This window comes from Eumetopias jubatus, unplaced genomic scaffold (assembly GCF_037043125.1).
Source record: "Eumetopias jubatus isolate StellerSeaLion01/CBP00866 unplaced genomic scaffold, mEumJub1_p1.0 scaffold_5, whole genome shotgun sequence".
NCBI lineage: Eukaryota > Metazoa > Chordata > Mammalia > Carnivora > Otariidae > Eumetopias > Eumetopias jubatus.
In genome coordinates this window covers 129,459,714-129,486,205 of record NW_028274811.1, presented here as the reverse complement: position 1 = coordinate 129,486,205, position 26,492 = coordinate 129,459,714, and the positions used below count along the sequence as shown (strand labels likewise).

The window sequence follows — 26,492 nt, the reverse complement described above, 5'->3', positions numbered from 1 at the left end:
AGTTGCATGCTCCACTGACTTGAGCCAGCCAGGCACCCCTGTGCCCATTTCTTTCCTCTACCCAAGGCTATGCTTTTAACTATTATGATTGTACTAGTTAAGGCAGTGGTTCCCAAACTTGAACACTCATTAGAATTACCTTCTCAAAACACACATTGCTAGGGGCTCCTGGGTGGCTCAGTTGGTTAAGTGTCTGCCTTCGGCTCAGGTCCTGATCCCAATGTCCTGGAATTGAGCCCACACTGGGCTCCCTGCTCAGTGGGGAGTTGGCTTCTCCCTCTCCCACTCTCCCTGCTCATTCTCTCTCTCTCTCTCTTTCAAATAAATAAATAAAATCTTTAAATACACACACACACACACACACACACACAGATTGCTGGACGACACCCCTTGAGGTTTTGATTTTGGAGGTGGGTGGGGCCTGAGAATCTGCCCCATTTCTAACCAGTTCCAACAACCTGCCACAATAACGTGCTACCATCAGCGTTTTCATTTGTAAAGCAATCATCAGATATAAATTAGTTAACTTATACTAAATCATTAGCATTCAAATACAGCATATTAAAACATGTAACAAAATTTTATTGAAAGATACTTTTATTTACTGGCCCTATAATCTCTAAAACAGAATCTATTTCTAATTCCTTCCACGTACTTCAAGCAAGGTTGAATGTCTTCCTGGTATAAACTCTACCCAACAAGCCTTCACACTAGCACTATGTATCATGCATTATGTAGAGAGATGTATGTATATATACATATATCCTTATATATATATTGAATTCAGTGAAGCCTCAGTTTGTCCTAACTTGACTGTAGACTTATCTTCTTAATTTAAAATAATAGTCTAGTTAGCAAAAGGTGTTCTCTCTCTGCTATCACTCCAGTTTTTCCACATCAGTACTATTCAGACACCTTTTCACAACTGTTCTCTGACTTCCCTGTGACATATCCGATTGCCAACCTTTACCTTTCACAAATGGCCACATAACATTTGCACTATACTCTACAAGCATATTCACCATAATCTAATTTTTTTTTTACCTCAGCAAAAAATCCTATAACCGCTTTCAGGTTTAGACTCTGTTTTCTGTCACAGGGATGCATATGCTTAGAAGACTCAGTTTGATTACTGACTCAGATAGTGACTCAGTGACACACAGGTCATGGGAGGCAGAGGGCGGCATTAGCTCGTTTCATAAACCACTAAAAATCAGCACAATTAGTGTTATACCCTTGAACTGGAGTCCAAGTCCAGTTGAGAGCTGGGACACAGAGCCAGTAAAAACAGCCCGGCACTGCTCTGGCGTGACCCTCCGTGAGGCCGTGTCTACAACCCCAAATCCCCGTCTTTATTTGTCAATGTGTTGCACTTGAAAATAACAATAAATCAACAGAAAAACAAAGACCACAAGCCCCTTCTGGAACAAAATGCTGCAAATACAGTAGCAAAAAGTCCTGCCAGCCCCCGATGAGATGTGACTTTCTGAGGAAAGCGGATAATTTTTACTTGATGGTGAGTCGTTAAAAGTGAGCCAGATGATTAAACTTAATGGAACAGCCACATTAAACTGAAATTAGTCAAAACATGCCTCGGGCAGCCTACAACCTTTTATTTGTTGTTGTTTTACTTCTGCCTTTTACAGTGGCCATGATGAATGACATCACAAAAGAAAAAATCCAATTAAAATCTAAGTGCTCAATAAACCCCTAATGTCTGGTTGCCACCGCCACTTTCTCTAGCACTGATGTCTTATGTTTCCTCTTTTCCCCAAGAAGAGAGAAAAGAATTGGCCCCAGGGGAGTTCAGCCGAAGGAGAAAGAACACACCAAGGCTTCTGGAGGTTTCTGCTCTCTGCACTCTCTCAGAAACAGGCACTGCACTTTGAGGGGGATGAGGTTAAATTGTTTTATTATCAGACAACGCCTGTGTAAAGAGATGCATTTTCCCACTAGTTTTCAAATATTGATAAATCAGAGTTGGGATCTGGAGAGCAATCCTGTTCACACTCTTAGTCGGTGTCTCCACTGCCCTTTCATAGCGTCTCGGGTGTTTGTTCTATAAGTCACCAAAATGGTCTCTCTTGACAGCTAAAAATAAGTTTCTGATTACTTTTACCTGAATAAATCTTGTGACCAGATGTGGTATTCACCTACTAAGTGTGCAACAATTACATATTGAGGGTGATGAAAGAACCAGCAAGGGAAGTCTACAATCTAGTGGAAGGCAGAGTATCATACATCACATGGAAAGACAGCAACTGCCACCCAGTAGAAGAATACTAGCTTTCGATGACAGATTTTGCCTTGGAGATGCCATGTGTTTGTAAAATTGGGTTTTCAAAGTCCTTACAACAAAGTTCTCAAAGTCAAAATAAGAGTCAAAACATGCTTATTAGGAGAGAGGAGCTAACAGGAATGGTATCTTAAAATGTGCTTTTACGGCATGTTTACAGAGGAGTTAATATAGAATATGTACAGTCTCTAATTAGATCTTCCTGAAAGCCTTGTCCTGTGGTTCAGTATCCTCATTTCATTGATAAGGATCTTGGCTCAGGGAGGTTAACTGACTCTGCTATGATCTTACACGTGGTGAGTGAGAGAGAATGAACACAGCTCCTATTTGGGACTCTGGTGCGGTGCCCCCCACACTGCCAGGTTTGCTGACCAGGGCTGCCCGGAAGCCAGAGCCAATGGGCAGTGATGTTGGTTTCATTAGTCATGAGTTAATGAAATAGCTTTTTAAGAGCTCTCTTCAGTCATTAGAATTTGACGATGGAGAGTTAAACTTTCCCCAGTGGCTCTTTCTGTGTAATCACGGTTTCAACATTTCCTTAGCATATCACATTACACAAATCATGGAGTCCTCTTTTGTTTTACATTTCTTATGGCGTTTGTCTCACTTCTAAGCAATTCCCTCCCCATTCCCATTTATCTTCCATTATTTCTGCCAAATTGCTTTCAAGGCTACTAATTGTATGAATAACATTCTCTTCTTCAAACTCTGCTATTAACTAGCACTAGCTGTGTGGCTTTGGACACAGTTTCCCAATCTCTATAAAAACAGGGAGGTTGCACCAAAGAATCTATAGGGCCTCTTCTTGTGCTCAAGTTCTAGTCTTCTGACTTTCACAAAAGGTGTATGATTTTGAAAACCCTACATAAACTGGAGCCTTTGTTTTCTTGACTCTACGATAATGGATTCAGTTAGCTCATGGTCCCCAAAGTGTGTTTCTTGGAAAACTGTCCTCGGGACTGCCAACATCCAAAAAGGATTCTTCACCCAGGAATGTTCAGGAAAGCTAGATTAAATAAAATCAAGTACAGTTTTGAACTGTGGGCATTCACAGCCTTTAATATGTTAATGTACACTGGGTGAACTGGGTGACGCCCAAGAAAAGAAGTTGAAGTATTTCCCAAACTTATGGCAGCACAGAACCCCTTTTCCTTTTTTTTTTTTTAAGATTTTATTTATTTATTTGAGAGAGAGAGAATGAGAGATAGAGAGCACGAGAGGGAAGAGGGTCAGAGGGAGAAGCAGACTCCCTGCCGAGCAGGGAGCCCGATGTGGGACTCGATCCAGGGACTCCAGGATCATGACCTGAGCCAAAGGCAGTCGCTTAACCAACTGAGCCACCCAGGCACCCAATAACTAGGATTTTAAAATAGTTCTCAATTTTCACTTCTACAAATTTGTAAAGAGGGTTAGCTTATCTGAAGACCTAAGAAAATTCCTTCTAAACTTTTTCTAATGGGAAAAGGGAACCAAAGACACAACAGGAACTCAACACTCTAGAAATCATTGCTGAGACAGGCAACGTGGGCAAGTCACCAAGTTAGAATCATTATCTTCCATTTTAATGGTATATTAGCATTCACTTCAACCCTTAACCCAGACGCCTTTCACTGACAGTCTTATCAGAGCCTCTGCTGGATTACCTTCAGGAGCAGGGCACCCACTACTCCATAATGCAGACTATTCCATTTTAGTCTGGCTCCACTTTTTAGAAGATCCTCACCTATATTAAATGAAATTCTGAGTAGTAAATATTCTTGTTCTAAGTGACCTTGTAAATTGCCTAGTCAAGGGATTTTCAAGGCACTGTTCATGACAACACTTATGATGTTTCTCAGATGCTTTGAGCTGAATTTCGTAAGTAATTAAATAAATATCGCATCTTCCCAGAAAAGTGATTATAAACTCCATCATATAAGACTCAAGGAGACTGGGTGGTTCCCTAAATTCACCAAAATAGGAATATATAGAGGTAGAATGTACTCAGGTCTCTGTTTCAAAAACCAAACTCCTTTTCTCAATAGCATATCGCTTCTCTTGCATGTCCAGATACATAAAAGTGAGGAGGAGAGTGTATTTGTAAAATCTGAATGCTGTCAGGAAAATAGTGAAAATAGTTTCATTCTAACCAGGCTAATATGTCTTTGGGCATCTTGCTATTACTCTGGCCTTTAGAATTCCCTTCTCCAAAAGAAGGATTATTACATTTTCTATAAGCTCTGTTCCAATATTGGAAATTTCTATGATTGTAAGGAAACATATTCATTAATAAATGGTATTACTATTGAGGATTTAAGTAAACAGTGAGAAAAACAAAACAAAACCCAAACCTGCATCCCTCAGAAAGGACTGAATGAAAGTTGACATAGCAAGCATCATAAAGACAAACAGTTTAGAATCACATGCTTGACTTTTACTTTCTTTAATTTTTTTGTTTTTCTACACTAGTTACATTCAGACCAGGATAGAGGAGATGGATCACTTAAATATATCCTTTCAGGAGATGGAGCAGGAGATCTCTTCATTATCAATGAAAACACAGGGGATATCCAAGCCACCAAGAGGCTGGACAGGGAAGAAAAACCTGTTTACATCCTTCGAGCTCAAGCTGTAAATAGAAGGACAGGGAGGCCTGTGGAGCCCGAATCCGAATTCATCATCAAGATCCATGACATCAATGACAACGAACCAATATTTACCAAGGATGTTTACACAGCCACTGTTCCTGAAATGTCTGATGTTGGTGAGTGAGATGCGATTTCAACCATACAATGTTTCTCCTCTAGTACATCAACTGAATAAAGGATCCTATGAGTGAAATTTACTGAGTTGAGTGAATGTAGATGCTAAATCCCAAAACTATGCTATTTCAAACACTCCCTTTATGGCCTATTTTGTAAGTGCACCTGCGTTTCCTAATATTACTCTAGTCTCATTTTATCATTATCTTTAAGAAAACAGCATTTCCTCTAATGATGAAGGGATGAAAAATGGCAGGCAAGAACAGGAGGAAGAAAGAGACATCACCTCATCTACTTTCTGCCCCCCAGGTGCCCACTCTGTTCCTCAGGCTGAGAGATAGTGGCCCTCTCCACCTCTCTCAGCACATATTGGTACTGGGCCTGAGGTGAGGATTTCCCCAGTGTAAAACAAAAGCCTGAATCTGCAATCCAGGCTGAAGAGTAATGACATTTGCTTTAATTAACTATGTTTTTGGGAAAGAGACTCAAAGAAAACTTAAAAAAAAAAATCCATAAACTGTGCAGATGATAATGTCTAGGGGATATATGCTTTACTAAGTGATGGAAATTAAAAGATTCTCATGACATTAATATGGTAAATTAATATTTTGTGCACAACTCTACTACCAATTAATTCTAAAGTTAATAAGTATGGCTTTAATTTATTTAAGTTGGGAGAAGGTTAACAGAATTCAAATTTTAAAAAAATGCTACTGACATCACTCTTAGCCACATTAAAATACTTCATGGGAGACAGTGACAAATTTTAAGCTACTTGTATAAAGGGTTATTTTCATTTTCATTCAGTGTCAACTTCAGAAGGGCTAAGATACATAATAATAACTTTCCATAATCCTGTGAGTCAGATATCAGAGGCATTTTAGGTCACAGTATCAGGACTTGGAAAAACCTAATCCATGGAAATGATTGTAAACTCTCTAAATCTTTCTCATCAAGAAGTTGCTCATCTCATTACTTAAAGCCACTCTGTTTTGTTAGAGAAACCACAAACCATCAGCAAAGCAAAAGAGAGGGATTAGAATTCTTTTAAAAGGAAGATTTGTTAGGAAAAAAGTATTTTTCCTCGATGGGGTAAAAGGCAGGAAGAATTAACAAAGCACCTCTCATCGTCAGCACCACACAGTAAAACAGTTTCCAGAAAACAAAACTTGATGTGCAAGGTGTCACTGCACAAGTATAGGGGGTGCCATTCACCTTCGAAGCCATTATAGAATTAATATGTATTACAAATATTTGGGGGGTAGCTAGAAGTAACATGTCTTGAGGAAGGGAAGGCTTTCTCATTTGCACACAGGCACAGTTATGTTCATATTAACCATTATCATAAATTAGCATATCATTATGATGATATAAAAAAGCATCTTAAAGAAATTACATCATGATTGTGGGACAGCAGCAGGGTAGTATAAATGGGCTTTGGTGTCAGACAGACCTGAGTTTGAAATGCTACTAATAAGCAGTAACTTGACGTCTCTGATCCTTCAGTTCCATATCTACAAAAATAATAAAGTCAACTCCTAAGGATTATCGTAAGGATGAAATGAGAAAACAAGTGCAGAGCCCCCGGGATAATATCTGGCAAGTAACAGGTGCCCAAACATCCAGATAATCATATTCTAAAAGCATTCAAATTTTATATTGATGTCAAATAAGAATGTGGGTGTTTGTTGACTTCTACTATTAGCTCTCGGTCTAAAATTATATAATGTTCTCATTCCCCCCACCTTCCTTCCCACATTACAAGGATGGGAGCTCTATCTCATGTGTCAACATACTACATCCAGAGCACCGAACCCTAACACAGTTCAATATATTTGTTCAAAAAACGGGATTGGTCAGATATTACAAAAGCAATATAAAACTTCTAATATTCCCTGAATGTAACTTCCCTGTCCTTTCCATGGACTGGAGACCTCTAACAGTATGCTTACCATTTATCTGATATGAATATCAAAAGTCAGCCGTGAGATGATCTTCATCAGAGGGTCTTACCCTTTTTGGAAATCACAGATCCCTTTGAGAATCAGATAAAAATCTATGGATAGTCTCTTCAATGAAATAGACATGTAAGCATAAATACAAAAATCTGTGTGGAATTTCATGGGGGTTAGGAATACTTTGAAGGTTATTAGGCGACTGCGGTCCTTAAAACAAGAATGCTGATCTAAAATATCACAGCCTTCTTTGTGCATTTAATTATAATAATTTTTTTGGAATTACAGGCTCCAGATGTGAATACTCTGGTGTTTTAATTAATTATTTAACCCAACACTACCTCTTTCAAGGGTCAAGGCTTTCAACCTCTTAGAATTATTAGGTAGATTTATTATTTAGGGTGCTTTTATTTGCAAGTAACAGAAAACCTAACTCAAACTAGTTTAAACAGATAAAAGCATTTATTGACTTAAGTTAGACTTAAGTCAAAAGTTAAGTGGGCTTTGGACATGGTTTGATTTGGGTTCAATTATTTCTCTGAAATTTTCTGTCCTATTCAGCTTTGTCCTCAGGCTGACATCTCTGAGGTCACAAAGCAGCTGCTGCATTGACAGGCCCTCGATAAGCACGTTACAGTCCAGGAGAGAGAGCACCTATGACACAGAATTCCCAACAAAATCACAAGCAGCTTCCTGATTGGAGAACCCCGAAACTAATCCCCATAAACAAAGTAATGCAAGATGCTGACTGACAGGTCTGGATAACTTCCAAGGACGACCATACCAAGAATCCAATCAAATCTCAACCTTTGGAGATTGATTGGAATTGGTTCCACCCAAGGTCATGACCATCCCCATGCTTCTCTTTAACCTAACCCTTAACAACATTTAGAATGTTGATCACACTCCTTCAGAGTGAGAAATCCAAGGCTATTTAACCTAGTACTATCCTGAAGTTCTCCACTCCCTTGCCATGATAGTTCTGTACAAAAGTAAGATCATGCTTTCTCTTTCTGTGTGTGGATCAAGGATCCATATGGACCCTTAATTTATTTTCAATTCATGTTTCTGTCATTACAGGCACATTTGTTGTCCAAGTTACTGCAACTGATGCTGATGATCCAACTTATGGGAACAGTGCTAAAGTTGTGTATAGTATCCTACAGGGGCAACCCTATTTTTCAGTTGAATCAGAAACAGGTTAGAATTCCTTTTTGATCTTCTTTTTACAATCTGTAATTTTAATTGACATGTTCAGCTGAGCTGGCATATTTTTTCATAAAAACAATCAGTGTAATTGAATTTTCTTAGATTCATCTGCCAAGTACCAGCAATATACTTGTAAACATGAAATCCACACCATTTCAATCAAGAAAGCTGACAATGGATGTTTCATCCATTGTGTTTATATAGGGTAGATTCAGAAAAACTTCTACAATGTTATTTTTTCTTCCAGTTTGGAGTAAAGTTAAAGACCAGTCCCTTCTGAAAGCCATTAGGGCTATTTACAAATATTCCAATTCTTCTTTTTCTAGTTATTTGGTATCTCTTTGCACTGCTCTGAAGATAGAGGTAGCCAGGAGATTTGTCTGGGCCAATAAATGTGGCTGTGATCCAGGTCACTTCCACGCAGAACTTTTAGACTTGGTGCACAATCCACATTCCTCTCCTCCCGCCACAGAGATCACAGATGGAAACCAATGTTGACAATGGTCTCCAGCCTGCATGTCTGTTATCCTGAGCAGAGCTTCTTGCTGGCCTACTCAGAGCATGAAAAAAAATTAATGTTAGCTGTGTTAAGCAAGTAAGATTTTGCCTTGTTTGTTATGACATTGTCTAGCCCATCCTAACTGAGACCATCCTAATCAACAAAGTGGATTCCTTAATGGAATCCTTGTTTTAACATCTCATTTTTCTGCATTTTCTCCATAGAGTAGCATATTATCTTATGACGAATTATTTCTTAGGAAACATCGTCTGTGCTGTACATTAAATTCTACACATATTTTTGCTATCATGATAGGAGTTGAGTTTCTTTCGTACATTTTTCAAGCATCCATTATTGTTAGTAGAAATCAAAACTTTTCTAGATTACTAGATCCAGTTGGAAATTGATGTGTTAAGAGGTGCAACGAACTTGGCAAGAATCCCAAGGAGAAAGAAAATGCTGAGTTGAAAAACAATAAGGATGAAAAATTAGAAATATCTAACGTAAAGAACAAAAGGCTAAGGGGATCTCCTGTATTTAAATGGAGAAGTACTGTGATTGGAGAACAGGATGCAGCTGCAATTTCACTGAAGCCAGGACTCTAGGAATAAAACTGACCTGTTGTCTGAGGTATTCGTGTTAAAAATTAAAAAAAAAAAAGATATTTTCAGCTTCGTTAGTTGTTAAGCATTGGAATGTGCTACCAAAGAAGGTTATAAAGTCTTTAAAGCTTTCAAAGCCTTCAAAGCCTATAAAGATTTTTGAAAGAATGTTGTTAATTTAAGCATAAAGCCTACATAGAGATTAGGCAAACTTTTAGTTCTTTCAACTACTTATTTTATAACTACCTGACAATAGAGATAAATTTAACCTAACATAAGAATATTGGTCACTGCTGGGGCCGGTTGAACTCATGCTCACATCAGCTTTAGGAAAACCTCAATTTTCTAGGATCATACAGATGATAATTATGGGAGAACTGATGCTGTGTTTTCTTAAGACCATAGTTTTGTGGTTTAGAAAATGCTCCGAACATTCATTATGATAGGTATATTTGATGAGCAATTAGCCGATTCAGTAAAGTGAAACTCAAGAGTCAGTTCAAGAAAATGGCTTAACAATTTACTCATAGTACACTTAAATGTCTTTTATCAAGCAGCTAAAGTAGGATAACACTGTACCACATGTCAAGTTATATTTTGCTATGTAATCTTATAACACATGATATTTACACTACCTACAATCTATACTATTGCAGTATTGGCTTGTTCTTACTCTCCTTGTATGGTAGGTGTTTGTTTGTTTGTTTTAATGGATCTATCTCCCCTTTGTGGTTTTAATTTCCTTCAGCATAAGGGCTACCTACAATCATCTTTAAGTCACCCATGACATCTGTATAGTGTTTTGCATATTGTGGATAACAATCCATGTTTGTATAAATAAATGATTTGATAAAGTATTTTTAATACATCCCTTTTCACTTCTGAATTTCACATCCATAGGTATCATCAAGACAGCTTTGCTCAACATGGATCGAGAAAACAGAGAGCAGTACCAAGTGGTGATTCAAGCCAAGGATATGGGTGGCCAGATGGGGGGATTATCTGGGACCACCACAGTGAACATTACGCTGACTGATGTCAACGACAATCCTCCCCGGTTTCCCCAGAGTAGGAACATTTGATTGAATGAATTTCTTCTGTGCACTTCTGTAAAACTCTAACTTTAAGAATGATGTTTATTTTCCATTATTATTAATCATCAATATTAGTAACCTCAGTAAGAACCATACTTTTATTAGCTGAGCAATTTCTGATACGGTTATTGTTGTAAAGCTAACACCATTGTTTTACTTTTCTTTATTAAAAAGACTACCACAGGCCTAAATTTGCTTGTGCAGAACATATGTACACAAGCATGCTGCTATTTGTTAAAAAAAAACAAAACTGACTTTATGTTTTGTGAATTTAACCAGTCATGTAATCTCTTTTAAATCCTCACAAAGCTTTATAAGGGGAGGATTTATCATTTTACTGTCTCTAAAAATACAATTGGGGAAATAACCATGTACTTAATCCATTTATAATCATAAATAGTTTTCTATATTATGGCTAATTGAGATACGGAGAGTCTTCTCTATAATCATTAACTCTCATGACTAGATAGGAAAAAAAGAAGGAAAAACAACATTTTTAAATGCCCACTTTGTGGGCACCTGGGTAGCTCAGTTGGTTAAGCGACTGCCTTCAGCTCAGGTCATGATCCTGGAGTCCCCGGATCGAGTCCCGCATCGGGCTCCCTGCTCAGCAGGGAGTCTGCCTCTCCCTCTGACCTTCTTCCCTCTCATGCTCTCTCTCTACCATTCTCTCTCTCTCTCAATAAATAAATAAAAATCTTTAAAAAATAATAAAAAAATAAAAAAATAAATGCCCACTTTGTATCAAGCAGTACACTAGAGCCCTTCACGTAGAGCACCTCAAGTGGGTACTGGTTTTAATGTAATTTTTCTTCCAGGAACAAAATTCATTTCTGACCATGATCTAAGTAAACTACCTGAATCCTGTCTTCCAGGAGAAAATAGCTGCCCACTATTAAAAAGAAAGCCCACTTACCCAATCATGGCATTTCTTTAAAGTTGGTCAGCTAATAGGGGCTTCTTTTATAATGGAGATACACATGGATCAACAGGAAATCATTAAACTATTTTTTAGTTTTTTCAAGTATTTAATCACAGCTAAATGCAAAAAAACAGAGCATCAAACTAATTTCTGATTTAATGGGTAGAAGAAAAGTTTTATAGGCCCTAAAACTTTCCCCCACAGAGGCCTGAAATGACAATATCAGAATCAGCAATACTGTGCCCCAAAACCTCCTTTTCAATAGGGGAATGCCCCGGGGAAGGATAACAAAAGGATTCACCAGCACCTGGAATACCACAGGGACGTTACCTCACTTTGCTCTCTGACCTGTGATCATTACTGAATAATGTACTACAGCACAGGAGGGGAGAAAAACTCTAGAGGAAAACCTTGGCTTGTGTTATCATTTTGCCAAGGATGAGCCCAACATTTACTGAATGGATGAATATTATTACATGACTATATTCTAGTGGTGTCATAGTCTATGTCTTTTCCAAAATAATTTGCATGGATGGTTGGCAAAATGTAATGGGTGAGAGTAAAATAAATTCTGTTCTTATTCTTTTTTTTTTTTTGTCCGAAGTACATGCTGGTCGGTGGATCTAAGTTTGAAACTCATATGCAGTCTGCTTAAACTAATTTTGCAACATGAGGACATAAAAAAAGTGTACATCTATGAAATACAGGTTTTATTTATATTTTTTAATGTTTTATTTATTTATTCATGAGAGTCAGAGAGAGAGAGAGAGACAGAGACAGAGGCAGAGGGAGAAGCAGGCTCCCCGCCTAGCAGGGAGCCCGATGCGGGACTCGATCCCAGGGCCCTGGGATCATGACCTGAGCCGAAGGCAGACGCTTAACCATCTGAGCCACCCAGACGCCCTGAAATACAGGTTTTAATTCAGCCATACAGATATAAGAATAGGAGAAACCTATGCATAGAAAAAATACTGTCATGAAATTTAAAAGAAAAGATTAGTCGAAGAAACAGTTAGGTGCTTTCTCTCTCAATGCATCTAATGTGTATCCCTAACTGCAGCCAGACCAGCTCCCTGGGTGAGTGAGTGTCTGCTTGGGTACATCCTCCAGATCGCTGTCATTTATTTTCACCTTCAGTTGTTATAAGCAATGACACAAAGAACCCTTTTAAGAACTACCTCATAATTGGCTTGAAGTCACAGGTCAGGTTAAATTCTTTCCCATTCTTTCTGCTAAGATTATTCAACGGGGGCTTCGAAACCTTGTGCACCACCCCCACCCTGAGCAGCTTTGTCTTTCTTGCCATCATACCCATGAACCTGGAGGCCTATTTACAGGACAAGAAAAGTGTTCTCCATCTGCAAAGAGACAGGTCATGACAGAAGAAATATTCTTAACAACCATGAAAGTAAGGATGTAAGGAGGATTGAGCACCATTAATTATCGTGAGGAAAGTACAATCTGCCTGCATCCGTAGTAATGTCTGAAAGAACTGTTAGAAAATAGGTTTTGTCTTTATTATGATAGAGCATCCTTCATCTGTGCTTGACTTATATCTGTCTGGTGATTAATAGGTACATACCAGTTTAAGACCCCCGAATCTTCTCCGCCTGGTACACCAATTGGCAGGATCAAAGCCAGCGACGCTGACACGGGAGAAAATGCTGAAATTGAGTACAGCATTACAGAGGGAGAGGGGCTGGACATGTTTGATGTTGTCACCGACCAGGAAACCCAGGAAGGGGTCATTACTGTCAAAAAGGTAATGCCATTTGTTAACTACCATGCAAATGAGACATTCACTTTTCTCCAGTCCCCGAGTAACCAGGGTAATTATGTCTCACATGAACGTTCCTCTGGGTTATTTTACTAATTTTTTTTTTAAACACCAAATCTAATGGTTGGCTTTTAGAAGTCCTCGATAATCTGATGCATTCATTAACTTCATACTTTTAATAAATTCTTATTAAGAACCTCCTAATAAGTAAATAAATGACAAAAATAAATAATATACATTAAAGTACATAAAATAAATATTGTCAATGAATACTAAACAAACAGTGCCAGACACTATTCTAGATGCAGGAGGTGCAATAGTACATTCAACAGAATGGTCTCTGCTTCCACAGAACTGCCAATCTAAGGCAGAAGAGACAAGGAAGCCAATAAGCAAACAAACAAGTGTATAGTTATAAATTCTGATACACGCTTTGAAGGAAGAGAGTAACACAAGCAGTGATAAAGATGGCCTGAATTAGAGAGAGAGAGAAAGAGGGTATAAAAAGACCACAGAAATAAATTAACACAAATTTCCTATGAGCTCTTTAGCTACTCTTTGGAACACGATAATAATTTTTTTATATTTCTGAATTCCAACTTTTGCCCTATATACTCACTATTTACCCCCCAAAATTGTCTAGGACCACAGGGCAGTACACAGAAGTGTGGAAAAATTTAAAACCAATGAACCATGTGCTTCAAAGCTAACAACACATTAATTTTGATTACCTTTTTTAATGATTGCACTTTCATCACATACAGTGTAATATTTTCTCTCTCCTTTAGCACACTGTTATATTCGCTGGTAAATATAAGTATAGGTGGATGTAAATAACGAGAAAATTCTTTCCTCTTAAGCTTTCGATTACATGTCTTCATACCTGGAAACACAATAAAACATGTTTAAGCGACACTGAGACCAATTAGGAAGCCCATTAGTGTGCATTAACCTTTTTAATTTTCTTAGTGCATTATCAGATTCAAACTGAAATTTTGCCTAGCCAACTAAATCACATTCACTAATATCTTGATTAATTGTGTTTCTAGTGAGCCTTGTCATATCATCATCTAAAACTAAAAGTCAGCAATAAGCATTTGGGTTCACTATGTCTCAAGAAGTAGAGATACTTTTCCTAAAGACCTCTGATAGCAATGATCATTACTTTCGTTGGCAAATAATTAGCCCAATGCCCTTATCAGGATATCACTTGGAATATTTTATCAACTCATGCACGTGCACACAAAAAAACACAAAAAACCCCACAAAACCATATTAAATCTATTTTATCTGAATGAGGAAAAGGGAGTCATGATGCAAACATGTGGTTCTCAATTCTGGTTGCACATCAGCATCACTGGGGGAGGCATTTAAACATATAGATTCCCACCCCCACCACAGATATTTTGGTTTAATGATCCAGGGTGGGGTCCAGATACTGGCAAATTTTAAAACACTCATTAAGTGTTCAAGTACAGCCAGATGTGACAACATCTGACACAGAATAATCTACTGCGTATTTGCCAACTTGCCCCTGACAGGGCTCCCTCTAGTCAAATACAAGAATTTTTTTTTAAAGCAGGTCTTACAAGACTCCTGCTTCCAGGTTCCCTTCCCTGTCCATTATACCTCGCACCCTTGCACCCACTTGCAAGGCAACAGCATTACAGATATACACATATAACAGTGTGCTAAAGGAGAGAGAAAATATTACACCGTACATGATGAAAATGCAATCATTAAAAAAAATAACCAAAATTAATTATTAGCTTTGAAGCACACGGTTTATCGGTTTTAAATTTTTCCACACTTCTCTGTACTGCCCTGTGGTTTCAGCCCACACTTTTCATCAGGACAGTGTAGCATCTGAACTCCTATGCCTTTGCCCAATTTCACACTGTGTGGTGATGTTCCTAAGCAATACGGTCATATTCATTTACCCTAGATTTGCACTAAAAATAGCTCATGTCTTTCTGTGTGTCTTGGTTGCTTCCAATATGTCCCTTCCCCCTGCCCTCCCCAAGCTCTTGGACTTTGAAAAGAAGAAAGTGTATACCCTCAAGGTGGAAGCCTCCAATCCTCATGTTGAACCCCGCTTTCTCTACCTGGGTCCATTCAAAGATGCAGCTACAGTCAGAATTATGGTGGAAGATGTGGATGAGCCCCCTGTCTTCAGCAAACTGGCCTACATCCTACAGATAAGAGAAGATGCTCAGATAAACACGACAATAGGCTCAGTCACAGCCCAAGATCCAGATGCTGCCAGGAATCCTGTCAAGTAAGCACACTCCTGTGACCTGTCTCTTTCAGAAGCTTTAGCCAATTGCTATTCAAGTATCACCTACAAGTTAGAAAATTAATCCTTTTTTCCAATGAGACAATTGTGTCTTCCTGAAAAAATACTCTACACAGCATCTTTACTCTCCTTGCTCAACATAAACATTATTTTAGCAACAGTGTAAATCTAAAAAACACAAAATTGGGGGGGGACACACAAAATGATCTATAGGAGTTGACTACTTACATGAAAATAGTATAAGGAAATAACTACAGAATGGCCTGGAATTTTTCTTTAAGGTCTTAGATTTGTCAAAGAGTGGCATGGAGAGAACTCTGTGACTTTTAATAAACAAGACACTGGGCTGAGTCTGTTTCTCAAGTGTGTAAGAACCTATCATATAACACTTAGAAGCAGAATTATGCTCCATTTGGATGCATAATGTTTTTCTTTTTCAGACATGGATAAAAATAAGAGTCATTTCATGATATATGTCTGAGAAATCCTGGGGAAATTAATAGAGCTGAATTCTAATTTATACTATGTAAGCAAGCTCTATTTTCCCTATACATTCCATATACCTTAGCTGTAAATCACGCTGTAAGAAAGTCTCATTGCTCTTTGAAACCACAGATGCTTTAGTATTCTAGAATTTTATCATGAGAGCACTGGAGTCAACAACTTCCAGCCTTGAGTCAGTAGCTTAGTTGACTAGATGAGAAAACTGCTAAATCAGAATATCATTCTATCAATTAGCCCCCATAAAAAAAAAAAAGTAAGCAGACTGACAAGCTAGAGGACCTCTTGCCAGTGAGCCCACAGATAAATTCTGATCAGGGCACCTGCCATATGCCAGGTATGTTCTAGGCTTTAGAGATACAATAGAGAATAATATCAAGTCCTGATCTCATGAAGCTTACATTCTAATTGGGGCAGACAGAAATAGGCAAACAACAAATATGCAGTATTTCAGGTAAAATATAGTGTAAGCAGTAAAATAAGACAGAGTATGGAAACAGAGGGTATCTAGGGTACCATTTTACATAGGGTAGTCAGGTCTGCCCTTGGTAAGAAATCATTTGAGTAAAGATTTGATTGAAATGAAGGGATGTACTATGTTGATATCTGGGAGAAGAACATTCCAAGGAGAGGGAAAAATGAGGGTAAGGACTGATACCAGAGCTTGCTTGGCATGAAGAAGGAGTAGCAAGGAGGTTTATGAGCTAGAAGAGAGCGAGCAAGGCGGAGAGTAGTTTGTAAAGCAGGAGGCAACAGGGAGGTATGGTAAGTGATGAGTGTGGCAGGTCCTACAGGGCATTTGCAGGCCTTGGTAAAAACTGGATTCTATTCTGATTGAGGTAGGAAGCCACTGCAAAGTTTTGAATAGGAGTATTAACCTAATCTAAAACTACTGTTTAAGAGGATCACACTGGTGGCCCCATGAAGAATATTATTGCAGATGAAAGAGTTTGAGGTTCTAAGGCAATCATTTTCTAACTTTTCAGCCATGAGCTCTTGTTCAAATGAAACCTTATGGCAAGTCCCACATCTAAAACACAAAAATGCCTGGCTTACTCTCAGGGAATAGTTTTAAATCAACCAGAAAATAGACTCTTGTTGTTTTATCATTCTACAAGAATATCTGCAGACTCTGTGAACTGGACTATGGTCAACCCAAAGCAGACACATGTAAGCTCCACAGATCAACTGTCCTTCCATATACATTTAATATTATTAATAAGGAAAATGAACGACAGCCTTTGTTTGTACAACACAAATAATTTTAAGTACTTTCACAACCGATTCTCTCACTCGGAGTTTGTCCTAAGTGTGTAAGGAAATCTTAGCAAGTCAATGTTAAGACCAATTTAAAAGGGTTAATGCTGTAAGTTCATATAAATATGAGCTTTGTTACCTCTTTGATCAGTCAACATGCGTTTAATTGAAAGAGATAATGTATCCTGGGAATTTAGGCTGCATTTTTATGTCTATTTTACTTTTTATAATGAATACCATTTTAACCCACTGCATTATTTTATGTTTTATTAAAGGAAGTAGTTAGCTTGTCAGACTGGGTTGGCTGTCAGCTAATTTTGAATTTTTTTATACCAGCCTTTTCTTGGTACATATGGATTTCATATATAGATATAGACTGAAGGGTAAAAATACAAATAAGGATATATTGTTATATAAATGTATATTCCAGGGAGTCCTTTTATAGGACAAAAGTGATTCTCATATTGGGAAAGTACATCCACACATAGTTTTTGGTTATCCAAGATTTAAGTATTGAACAACTAAGGTGCTAGACAATATGTTAGGTACACAATTAATATTAGAGAATTCTCCCCCCAAACATTGATCTATCATTATGCAGGCACAAATCTTTAATTCTTTAATTACATAAAATAATTTTCTTCCAGTAACTTTATCGTAAATGCCCTTTGACAATTCCATGGACGAGCCTTATAAAATGTCACTCTGAAGAGATATTATGAAAAATTTACATGCAAACATACTTCCTTTCCTGACCCACAAATCTCCCTGACTTGAGAGGATGTATTAGAAGACAAATTATTGAATCACAGGATATAATAAATTTCTGGGGGGGGGGGAAGAACTACCTAGCAAAATAATCTGCTATAATCATGTTAAGATTGATTACCTTGTTCCTTATCTGTTGTGACTACAATTAATGTGACTGGGCAGTAAATATACTAGATATGAATTGAAATTACTTTGGAAAGAAAAACAACAAACAGATAAGGCTTCATGTGCAAACATCTTTCCTAAACAATGCAGACATCTGAAATTTCCTATTAATTTTTAAATCTCCCAATTAAGGGAAAAACTCACGTACAATTTCGGTATTTCCTAAGTAGTTTCTCTTTAAAATCAATAGCCACCTTCAACTCAAAATTCCTCATCCCATATTCTTTATTTCAAAGGCTTGACAGGAAAATATGATTACTTGTAAAACTTAAAACTATAGCAGGAAGAAAACAAAACAAGAAAAGATTACTGCTGTATATAATTATAACAGCTTATAAAGGCTTAAATAAGCAGCATATCTTAAGCTTGAAATTTTTCATGAGGGGGAAAAAATATTTGTAGGCTGTCATTAAATTTCTTACGAAGTCTATGAATATTGAGATTTCCTTTTTGGGTAGTTATGTGCTATAAATATTTATCATTCTCAAATTAAAAGTGAAGGCAGGTGATCAAGTTCAATGCTGTTGCCTAAATTCTTAATAAACATTGATTCATGACATAAATGGCAAAAATAATGGCTATTTCATCTGTAAGAGATGAACCCTTAATAATAAAATAAAAGGTTTATATAAACTAAAATTAAAATTCTAACCTGACTTGAGATATATAGATATTCTTTTTGAACTTCTTAATTCTCTTTAATATCAGGTTTAAATAGACTCCAATAATCAAATTTCTATTTTATTTAGACCCTTGATAGATGACAAAAATATATTTTATTTAAACAAAATATACTTATCATAATTCACCAGTTACATTTTAAAGCAAAATAATCAACTGAAATAGAATCTTGAACATGGTACACTATTACAAGTTAGTAACAAGAGGTTATTTTTCTTAGAGCATTCATAATAAGTCTACATGTGTATGACTAGTTGGTTATCTACTTAGTTGTATTTCTACCAAGCCAATATTTTTAAATTTCCCATCATGACATAAATTTTGAGACTCTAGCTGAAATGGACAATTTTTCCCCCTAATGACCTTAACATATCAACTGTCTCCTGAGTTTTCTCTTTAATATCCCCTACATAAAACAGTGCATACATATTTTCCCCATATATAGCTATTCCAAAAACTGGTAATAAATTGATAAAGAAGATACTATTTCTCAAAATCTGCTAGTCTTCCATCAATTTCAGTGTTGAAAACTCTGTCCTCCTTTGGTTTCTAAGACAACTCTCGGTTTTCTTTGAATTCTCTGAACTCCTTAAATAGTTCTCCAGTTCCTACTCTGCTCTGGGCACAGCTCTAGGTACTGTGGGTCCCCATTTTCTCCATTTAAGTGATTCTCTCCTTAATGTTTTTCTCCCTTCCCTGGACCTTCTCTTCCTAGACAATTGAACCGGAAATCTAAGTTGTCAATCCAGATCTTTCCCTTCCCAGGCTTTCCTTGATCACCCTCAGCTTTAATATATCAGGAACTTGGGATCTTCCCCAAATCCTGTTCTTCTCTTCTTCTACCAGTTTGTGACTGCACCAGCTAACCATTCTCCTCAATTCAACCAGTGATCTTTGTTAAACATGATTTAGGTTGGAACATTTCCCTGCTTAAAATCCAGTGGTAGATTCTCACTGCTCTTAGAACAAATCCCAAATCCTCGCCATGGTCAGCCCATCCTTCCACAGTCCAGACTCTGAATCTCTCCCCAACCTCATTTTCTCTCTCTCTTTTCCCACCTAACTGCAGCCACACTACCCAGTTTTTGATTCTGGGTATTGATTTTTAAAACAAAGTAGATAACAGAAAACTAGACAAAAACCCTACTCATGCACAGGAACACCTGCGTACACATTAAAGTTCTAAGGTTCTAAAAATTTGAGTTAAAATGTGACAATTACTATACAAACTTGATACAAATTACATATAAGAGAAACTTTATTGGTGATTCTCAAACTCATGCAACTTGTCTAATGGGTTTACCGTTAGGACCTCAATTGTAAAGAATTAATTTCCCAGAATATTTTGCTTAATACTGAGTTATAGATATGCAAATATGTGTTACAAGTAGAAAAAATTCATGTAACAGAAATTCTGGGACTAGTTTTAGGATGTGAGAATAACAAATACAAGGAAAACCTTTCTAGCATTGTATGGGGACAGATGGTAGCTACACTTGTGAGCATAGCATACATGTAGACTTGTCAAATCATTATGCTGGACGCCTGAAACTAAGGTAACTGTGTGTCAACTATATTTCATTTTAAAAAGAAAAGAAAACCATTCTAAATTCTACTCTGCATTTTTAGGTATTCTGTTGATCGACACACAGATATGGACAGAATATTCAACATTGATTCTGGAAATGGTTCAATTTTTACGTCGAAACTTCTTGACCGAGAAACACTGCTGTGGCACAACATTACAGTGATCGCAACAGAGATCAGTAAGTCTAACCTCACACCACAGCTGTCCCCAGTTGACGGAGTATGGAGTGAGTGCCCCGGCAAGGGCTGGTGAAGCGAGGCTGAAATTCATCACCATGTACTGATATCCTACTCGATACATATTGAGGGAAAGAGCCCTGTAATGATTTGCAGTAATGTTTCTTCTGGGCATGTGTTAATGCATTCACAAATGCAGAGGCACCTGTGGATGATCTGTAGTTCAGAAATAATAAAATGAGAATGCATCTCTCAAATGAGGTTGAATTGGTACATATTGGATTTGATTCCAAAAAGCTTTAGCAATCAGAACATAACAGAAGCAGCTGAAAAACATGGGCTCATGGTTGGAATTGGGAGGGGAGGGGAATCAAGTATATTAAAAAATGTAGGCATTACTTAGAAATCTTTCAGATATCTATCCTCCAGCTTTCTATAGAATTTCTAGTTCAAAATCATTACAGAAGTAAGAGACATAAATTTTAGCTTTTCCACTGTACACCAAAGTGAGCAATCCAAACCACCAAGTAATCAATAAGATGTTTAGAGCAGATTTTATGGAAGTCCCCATGAAATTGAAGGCAAAGAAAAATAGTGCCAAATGAATGCTTCAAATAAAATGATTATACACAGTGAAAATTGTGTAATGTAAACACAATGTGCAGGCCTAAGTACATGAAAGAAAAAGTATTTTTAAAATAACATTTAAATGCTTAAAAATAGGCCTCCAAATTATAGCTCATTTTTTAGTTTTTGTTTTTGATTTTAAAAGTTCAGATATTTTTAGCTCTGTTGGGTATCTAATGTGAAATATTCCATATCTAATGGTATATTACAGTAGTATTCTTTGTCAACCTAACTCATGAGATTTGAAATGGCTGAAGAATATTGAGTAGAATAATAAATAACCAATATGGGCAAAATGAAGCATTGCTTTGTGCGAGCATTAGGAACTCCTAATTACAAATCTGTTAGGTAGGAATTTGCTCTCCAGAATTTATGCGCAGGGACTAATGCAGATACCAATGACAGAGCATACTTAAAGCTTTAAAATTACAAAATTATTTTTCCCACTGAAAAGGACCATTTTTTATAACATCATGAAATTTTATGTTTTACTGAAGTAGTCATTTCATGTGTTTTTTAAGCTTTGTGCCTAAAAATTTTTTTTAAGACTTAATGTTTCTGTGATATATTTGAAAGTACTAGTGATAAAGACCTTTTAAAACTTCATCTTCGAAACAAGATGAAACTAGAGAGGGAGACAAACCATAAGAGACTCTTAATCTCAAGAAACAAACTGAGGGTTGCTGGAGTGGAGGGGGGGACAGGGTGGCTGGGTGATGGACATTGGGGAGGGTATGTGCTATGGTGAGCGCTGTGAATTGTGTAGACTGATGAATTACTGACCTGTACCTCTGAAACAAATAATACATTATATGTTAATTAAAAAATTTAAAAAAAACTTCATCTTCAGCAACTCCAACTTTGGAATAATGTGAGCAACATTTTAGATGCAAAGGAGCTTAAGAATCTTATTGTCTAAACTTCTTAACTATCTTTGATGCAACAGAAGCCCAGAGCTTACATAAAACCAGCCCACTCCCATTCCGGGGCCTTGGCACTTGCTGTTCCCTTTATCTGGAGAGCCGGAAATATTCACATGGCTTAATTCTTCTCTTTATTCATGTCTCTGTCCAAATGGCATCTCATCAGATGAGAATGAGCGGTCATCCCACTCAAAGTAGCACCTCCACCTCTCTCCCATCCCTTTCCCTCTTTAACTTCTCCAGAGCATTTACCATCTGATGCATTATCTATTTATGTGTTTACAGTTTATCTGCCCCCAGTAGAATAAAGCTCCAGGATGCCGGATCTGTGTTATATCCCCCATGTGTCCCAGCACCCCAAAGAGTGGCTAGCACGTATTAGAAATGAGATGCTCACTAAATATTTATGATGTGAACAGATATATAAGTGAAGTGAATGAGGAGCGCAGAGCTCAGAGATTCCAATTCCTGATTCTTAGACCGAGAATCTGTCTTCCACACTTCCCAAAATACTCATTCACCTCCAGTCTTCCAACACGGATGCTGCTCTGTCATTATCCTGGATGAACAGCCTGGGCTTTGGAATCAGACAGACCCAAGTTGAAATCTAGGCTCTACTTCTTACTTATCATCTCTGTGAAGGTGGACAAATTACCTAACTTATCTGTGCCTCGGTTTCCTCATCTCTATAGTAGGGGCGATAGCTGTATTTACCTCAAAAGTTTGTAAGGATTAAATAAGATAATATAGCAAAGTGCTGAGCACTACATCTGGCTTGTATTCAGCACAAAAACTAAAGAGCTAAGACCAAAACAACCATTGATTTCCTTCACATTTCCTTCGATCTTTCTTTTGTACAATTTTCCCTATCTCCTTGCTTCTTTGGCTTCTCTTAAAACCTGCCTCTAGACTGCCTTTCTTGGATAGCTTTTCTTTATTTTGTGTGACTCTGGGGTTCGCTATCCAGTTGTACTCTACCCACACAAGTAGCTTTGTCTCATAGGTATCTCCAACAGATGTATCCAACTCCAGAAGTACCAATCTAATTCTTTTTGGTGACTAAGTTGTACATAATGCCCTGTGGTACTTAGAGCAGACTTGGGGAATCTGTGTATGAATGAGAAAGGAGTGAGTGACAATTGTCTAAAGGGGATTGGCGATCAATACATAAATGCCTATTTCTTTCTTTTTGGCATGTTGCAGATAATCCAAAGCAAAGCAGCCGAGTCCCTCTATATATTAAAGTTCTAGATGTCAATGACAATGCCCCAGAATTTGCTGAATTCTATGAAACCTTTGTCTGCGAAAAAGCAAAAGCAGATCAGGTGAGTTTCGTAAGAAAGCAAATTAATTCAGATTAATTTAGATCTTCTAATACAGAGAGCTGAGGGCGAGTTTTTGAATTATCTATGAAGTATATGCTAACAAAATTAATACTATAAATAAGAACCAGAATGAATGTTTAACTTGCATAAGAGAACAAACAGTTTTTAAGAACTGGAAGTTCATCATTCTCAGAGACTGATGCTGATTCAAATCAGTCTTAAGTTTTCATTAAAATAGATTAGTCACAGCTTTATTGGAAAAAATCTTAATTGGTGAGCTTACTTTTAATTACCGTATATACTGGAAAGCAATAACCAGAACATATTTTACAACTGTCTATAATTCATAGTTTCACTTATTTATATTGCCCATCTGTACAAGTAATACAAATTCGTGAATGTTTTCCTGTTTTACACATTTGTCCCTACCTGAAATAGGTCTTTTCTGCCAGTGATATAAAAATTATGTTACAGTTTGTCAAAATAGAAGTGCACTGTTAAAATACATGTTAAAGCAGGAAGCTGAAGTTGTATTTTATGTACAAACTTTCTTGTTAGCTTTTAGGCAAGTCGATGGCTTATGTACATGTCAAGACTGCGTTTCTAAACAGGCTGTGTCCAAAGAGTGCCTGATTTTTTTAGTTGAAATGTTTTCGTAGATCATTGTGGTATTTTATAGCTTTGTATCTAGGGCAGTGTTTCCCAACCCATGTGATTTTGCCCCCAGGGGACATTTGGCAATGTTTGGGGACATTTTTGATTGTCACAAAGAGTAGTGTGCTATGGGTGTATAGGGGGGAGGAGGCCAGGCTTGCTGCTAAATATCCTACAGTGCCCAGTGGGGTTAGCCCTATAACAAAGTATCATTCTTGGCTCTATTTCCAACCCATTAGTTCATTGCATAAAGTAGATTCACCGTAAATTTTCTAGAGGCTATTGTTTTTAAATTAAAATTAGAAATCAGGGGCACCTGGGTGGCTCAGTCATTAAGCGTCTGCCTTCAGCTCAGGTCATAATCCCAGGGTCCTGGGATTGAGCCCCACATCGGGCTCCCTGCTCAGCAGGAGGCCTGCTTCTCCCACTCCCCCTGCTTGTGTTCCATCTCTCTCTGTCAAATAAATAAATAAATAAAATTTAAAAAAAAAAAGATGCGTTAAAAAATAAACATAAAAAAATAAAGAAAATTAGAAATCATGTAGTCAAGCAATTTACTACAAAACTGTAAGGAACACTTTTGAGTTAGCTGAACTTCATAGCAGCTTTACGGTTTTGATTTTAGTTGATTCAGACCCTACGAGCCATTGACAAAGATGACCCTTACAGCGGGCACCAATTCTCCTTCTCTTTGGCCCCGGAAGCAGCCAGTGGTTCAAACTTTACCATTCAAGACAACAAAGGTAAATGAGCCCAAGTTATCTTCTGTCTATATATTGATAGCTTTCTCTCTCGCTCTCTCTCTGTTAGCATCACAGTTTTTCCAATCCACGGTGTGGTATGCACATGACATTCACCACTTTGTTTTCCGGTTGCAGATAACACGGCAGGAATCTTAACTCGGAAAAATGGCTACAACAGACACGAGATGAGCACCTACCTCCTGCCCGTGGTGATTTCAGACAACGACTACCCAGTCCAGAGCAGCACAGGGACAGTGACTGTCCGGGTCTGTGCATGTGACCACCACGGCAACATGCAGTCCTGCCACGCGGAGGCCCTCGTGCACCCCACGGGCCTGAGCACAGGGGCCCTGATCGCCATCCTTCTGTGCATCGTGACCCTACTAGGTAAACTGCTTCTCCCTGCCTCCTATCTCCCCATGCTGAGGGGCACACACTGTTACTGTGACACCCTAGATTTATCCGCCTCTCCCGGTAAGGCATACAGCCCGATCTAGGTGAGCAGAGTTATATGCTGAGGATCTGTGTTGTTCAACCATGAACTAGTTTTGGCTTGAAAACAGCTTTGGAGAATGAACGGATGTGAAACTGGCCCATGTCTTCATCTACTCCGGGAATCAGTCCACCCAAAGCATCTCTCATCTATCAGACAGGGAATGAATCCCAGGGGGACTGGAGGGCACTCTCAGTGTGCCCTTTCCATTTCATTTGTTGTTTCCCGTTTAACCTGGCAAACATTGTTAAATTTTAAAGAGAGAAAGTCATCCGGCACGGAGGGTGTGCTGAGGGCCCTTTCTATGAAGGTAAAGTTTAAAGATCAATGGGAAAGTGGAAAGAGAAATGTGATGACTTTTTCCCTCTCATACGGGGAAATGAAAAGTGATGAAATTTTCTTCCACCCAGCCAACTTGCTTTGGGCTACCCCTTTGAATCACTAACTTCTTAGCCTTGCGCCCCAACTGCCACGTACACAATGTCTATTATTTCTCAGACTCTCAATAATTATCAACTTCTGTGACTGAGGAAATAAATCTGGAACCGAAAAGAAATGAATGCAATCAAGGTGAAAATTGAGGTCTAGCAATGATTCAAATGAAATTTTTGTCCCCAACCCATGAATTAAGCACACAGGTTAAGCTCAAAATGCTCAACAGACCGTTGACTGTTGTGAACTAAGAAATCAAATGTTAGTTAATTCAGTTCTTCCAAAAGTCAAAGTAAGCTTGCTACACAAGGGGGAAGAAAATGAAGAAGTTAAGCGTCAACCTGGATTGCCCGGGGGGGCGGGGAGGGGAATCTTTTTAAAAATTACAATATAGCATTGAGAAGAATATAGAGTAAAACACCTACATTTTTCCAAGAAGAGAATGCCTAGGGATCCCTGCTTAAGAGTTTCACATTCCATATCAATTTTGCTAATTATAACAGAAGTCTTTTAACTACAGAACTGTGATTCTCTTTGTCAACGAAGATTTGGGGAAAGTATTTTAAGATATGAAGATAAATAAAAGCCGACAGTATGCAAAGACAAATCAGTGTTTCTAATGGTGTGAGTCTGTAAAAATTGTTTTGGAAGAGAAGGATACAAATATTCTTTTTGATTAGGGGGAAAAAGGTTATTTTTAGAAGGGCTGAATTGGCAAGGCTGTAGTCAGGGAGAATTCCACGGACTCTTCCATGGTCTATAGAA

The 26,492-nt window shown here is 37.8% G+C and overlaps 1 protein-coding gene across 2 annotated transcripts in view; it reads left to right on the top strand.

The window, feature by feature from the left end:
- LOC114204810 (cadherin-6) overlaps window positions 1–26,492 on the top strand; it is a 48,961-nt gene that overhangs the window by 18,326 nt on the left and 4,143 nt on the right. Inside the window, exons 2-10 of one of the 2 annotated variants that reach the window (XM_028098013.1) lie at window positions 4,745–5,039; window positions 8,073–8,192; window positions 10,203–10,370; window positions 12,893–13,080; window positions 15,120–15,373; window positions 20,396–20,532; window positions 23,284–23,405; window positions 24,685–24,802; window positions 24,938–25,189. In XM_028098013.1, coding sequence (XP_027953814.1) covers window positions 4,745–5,039; window positions 8,073–8,192; window positions 10,203–10,370; window positions 12,893–13,080; window positions 15,120–15,373; window positions 20,396–20,532; window positions 23,284–23,405; window positions 24,685–24,802; window positions 24,938–25,189 — 1,654 coding nt within the window. The remainder of the gene's footprint in view (window positions 1–4,744; window positions 5,040–8,072; window positions 8,193–10,202; window positions 10,371–12,892; window positions 13,081–15,119; window positions 15,374–20,395; window positions 20,533–23,283; window positions 23,406–24,684; window positions 24,803–24,937; window positions 25,190–26,492) is intronic. The other variant, XM_028098014.1, reaches the window with a different exon arrangement.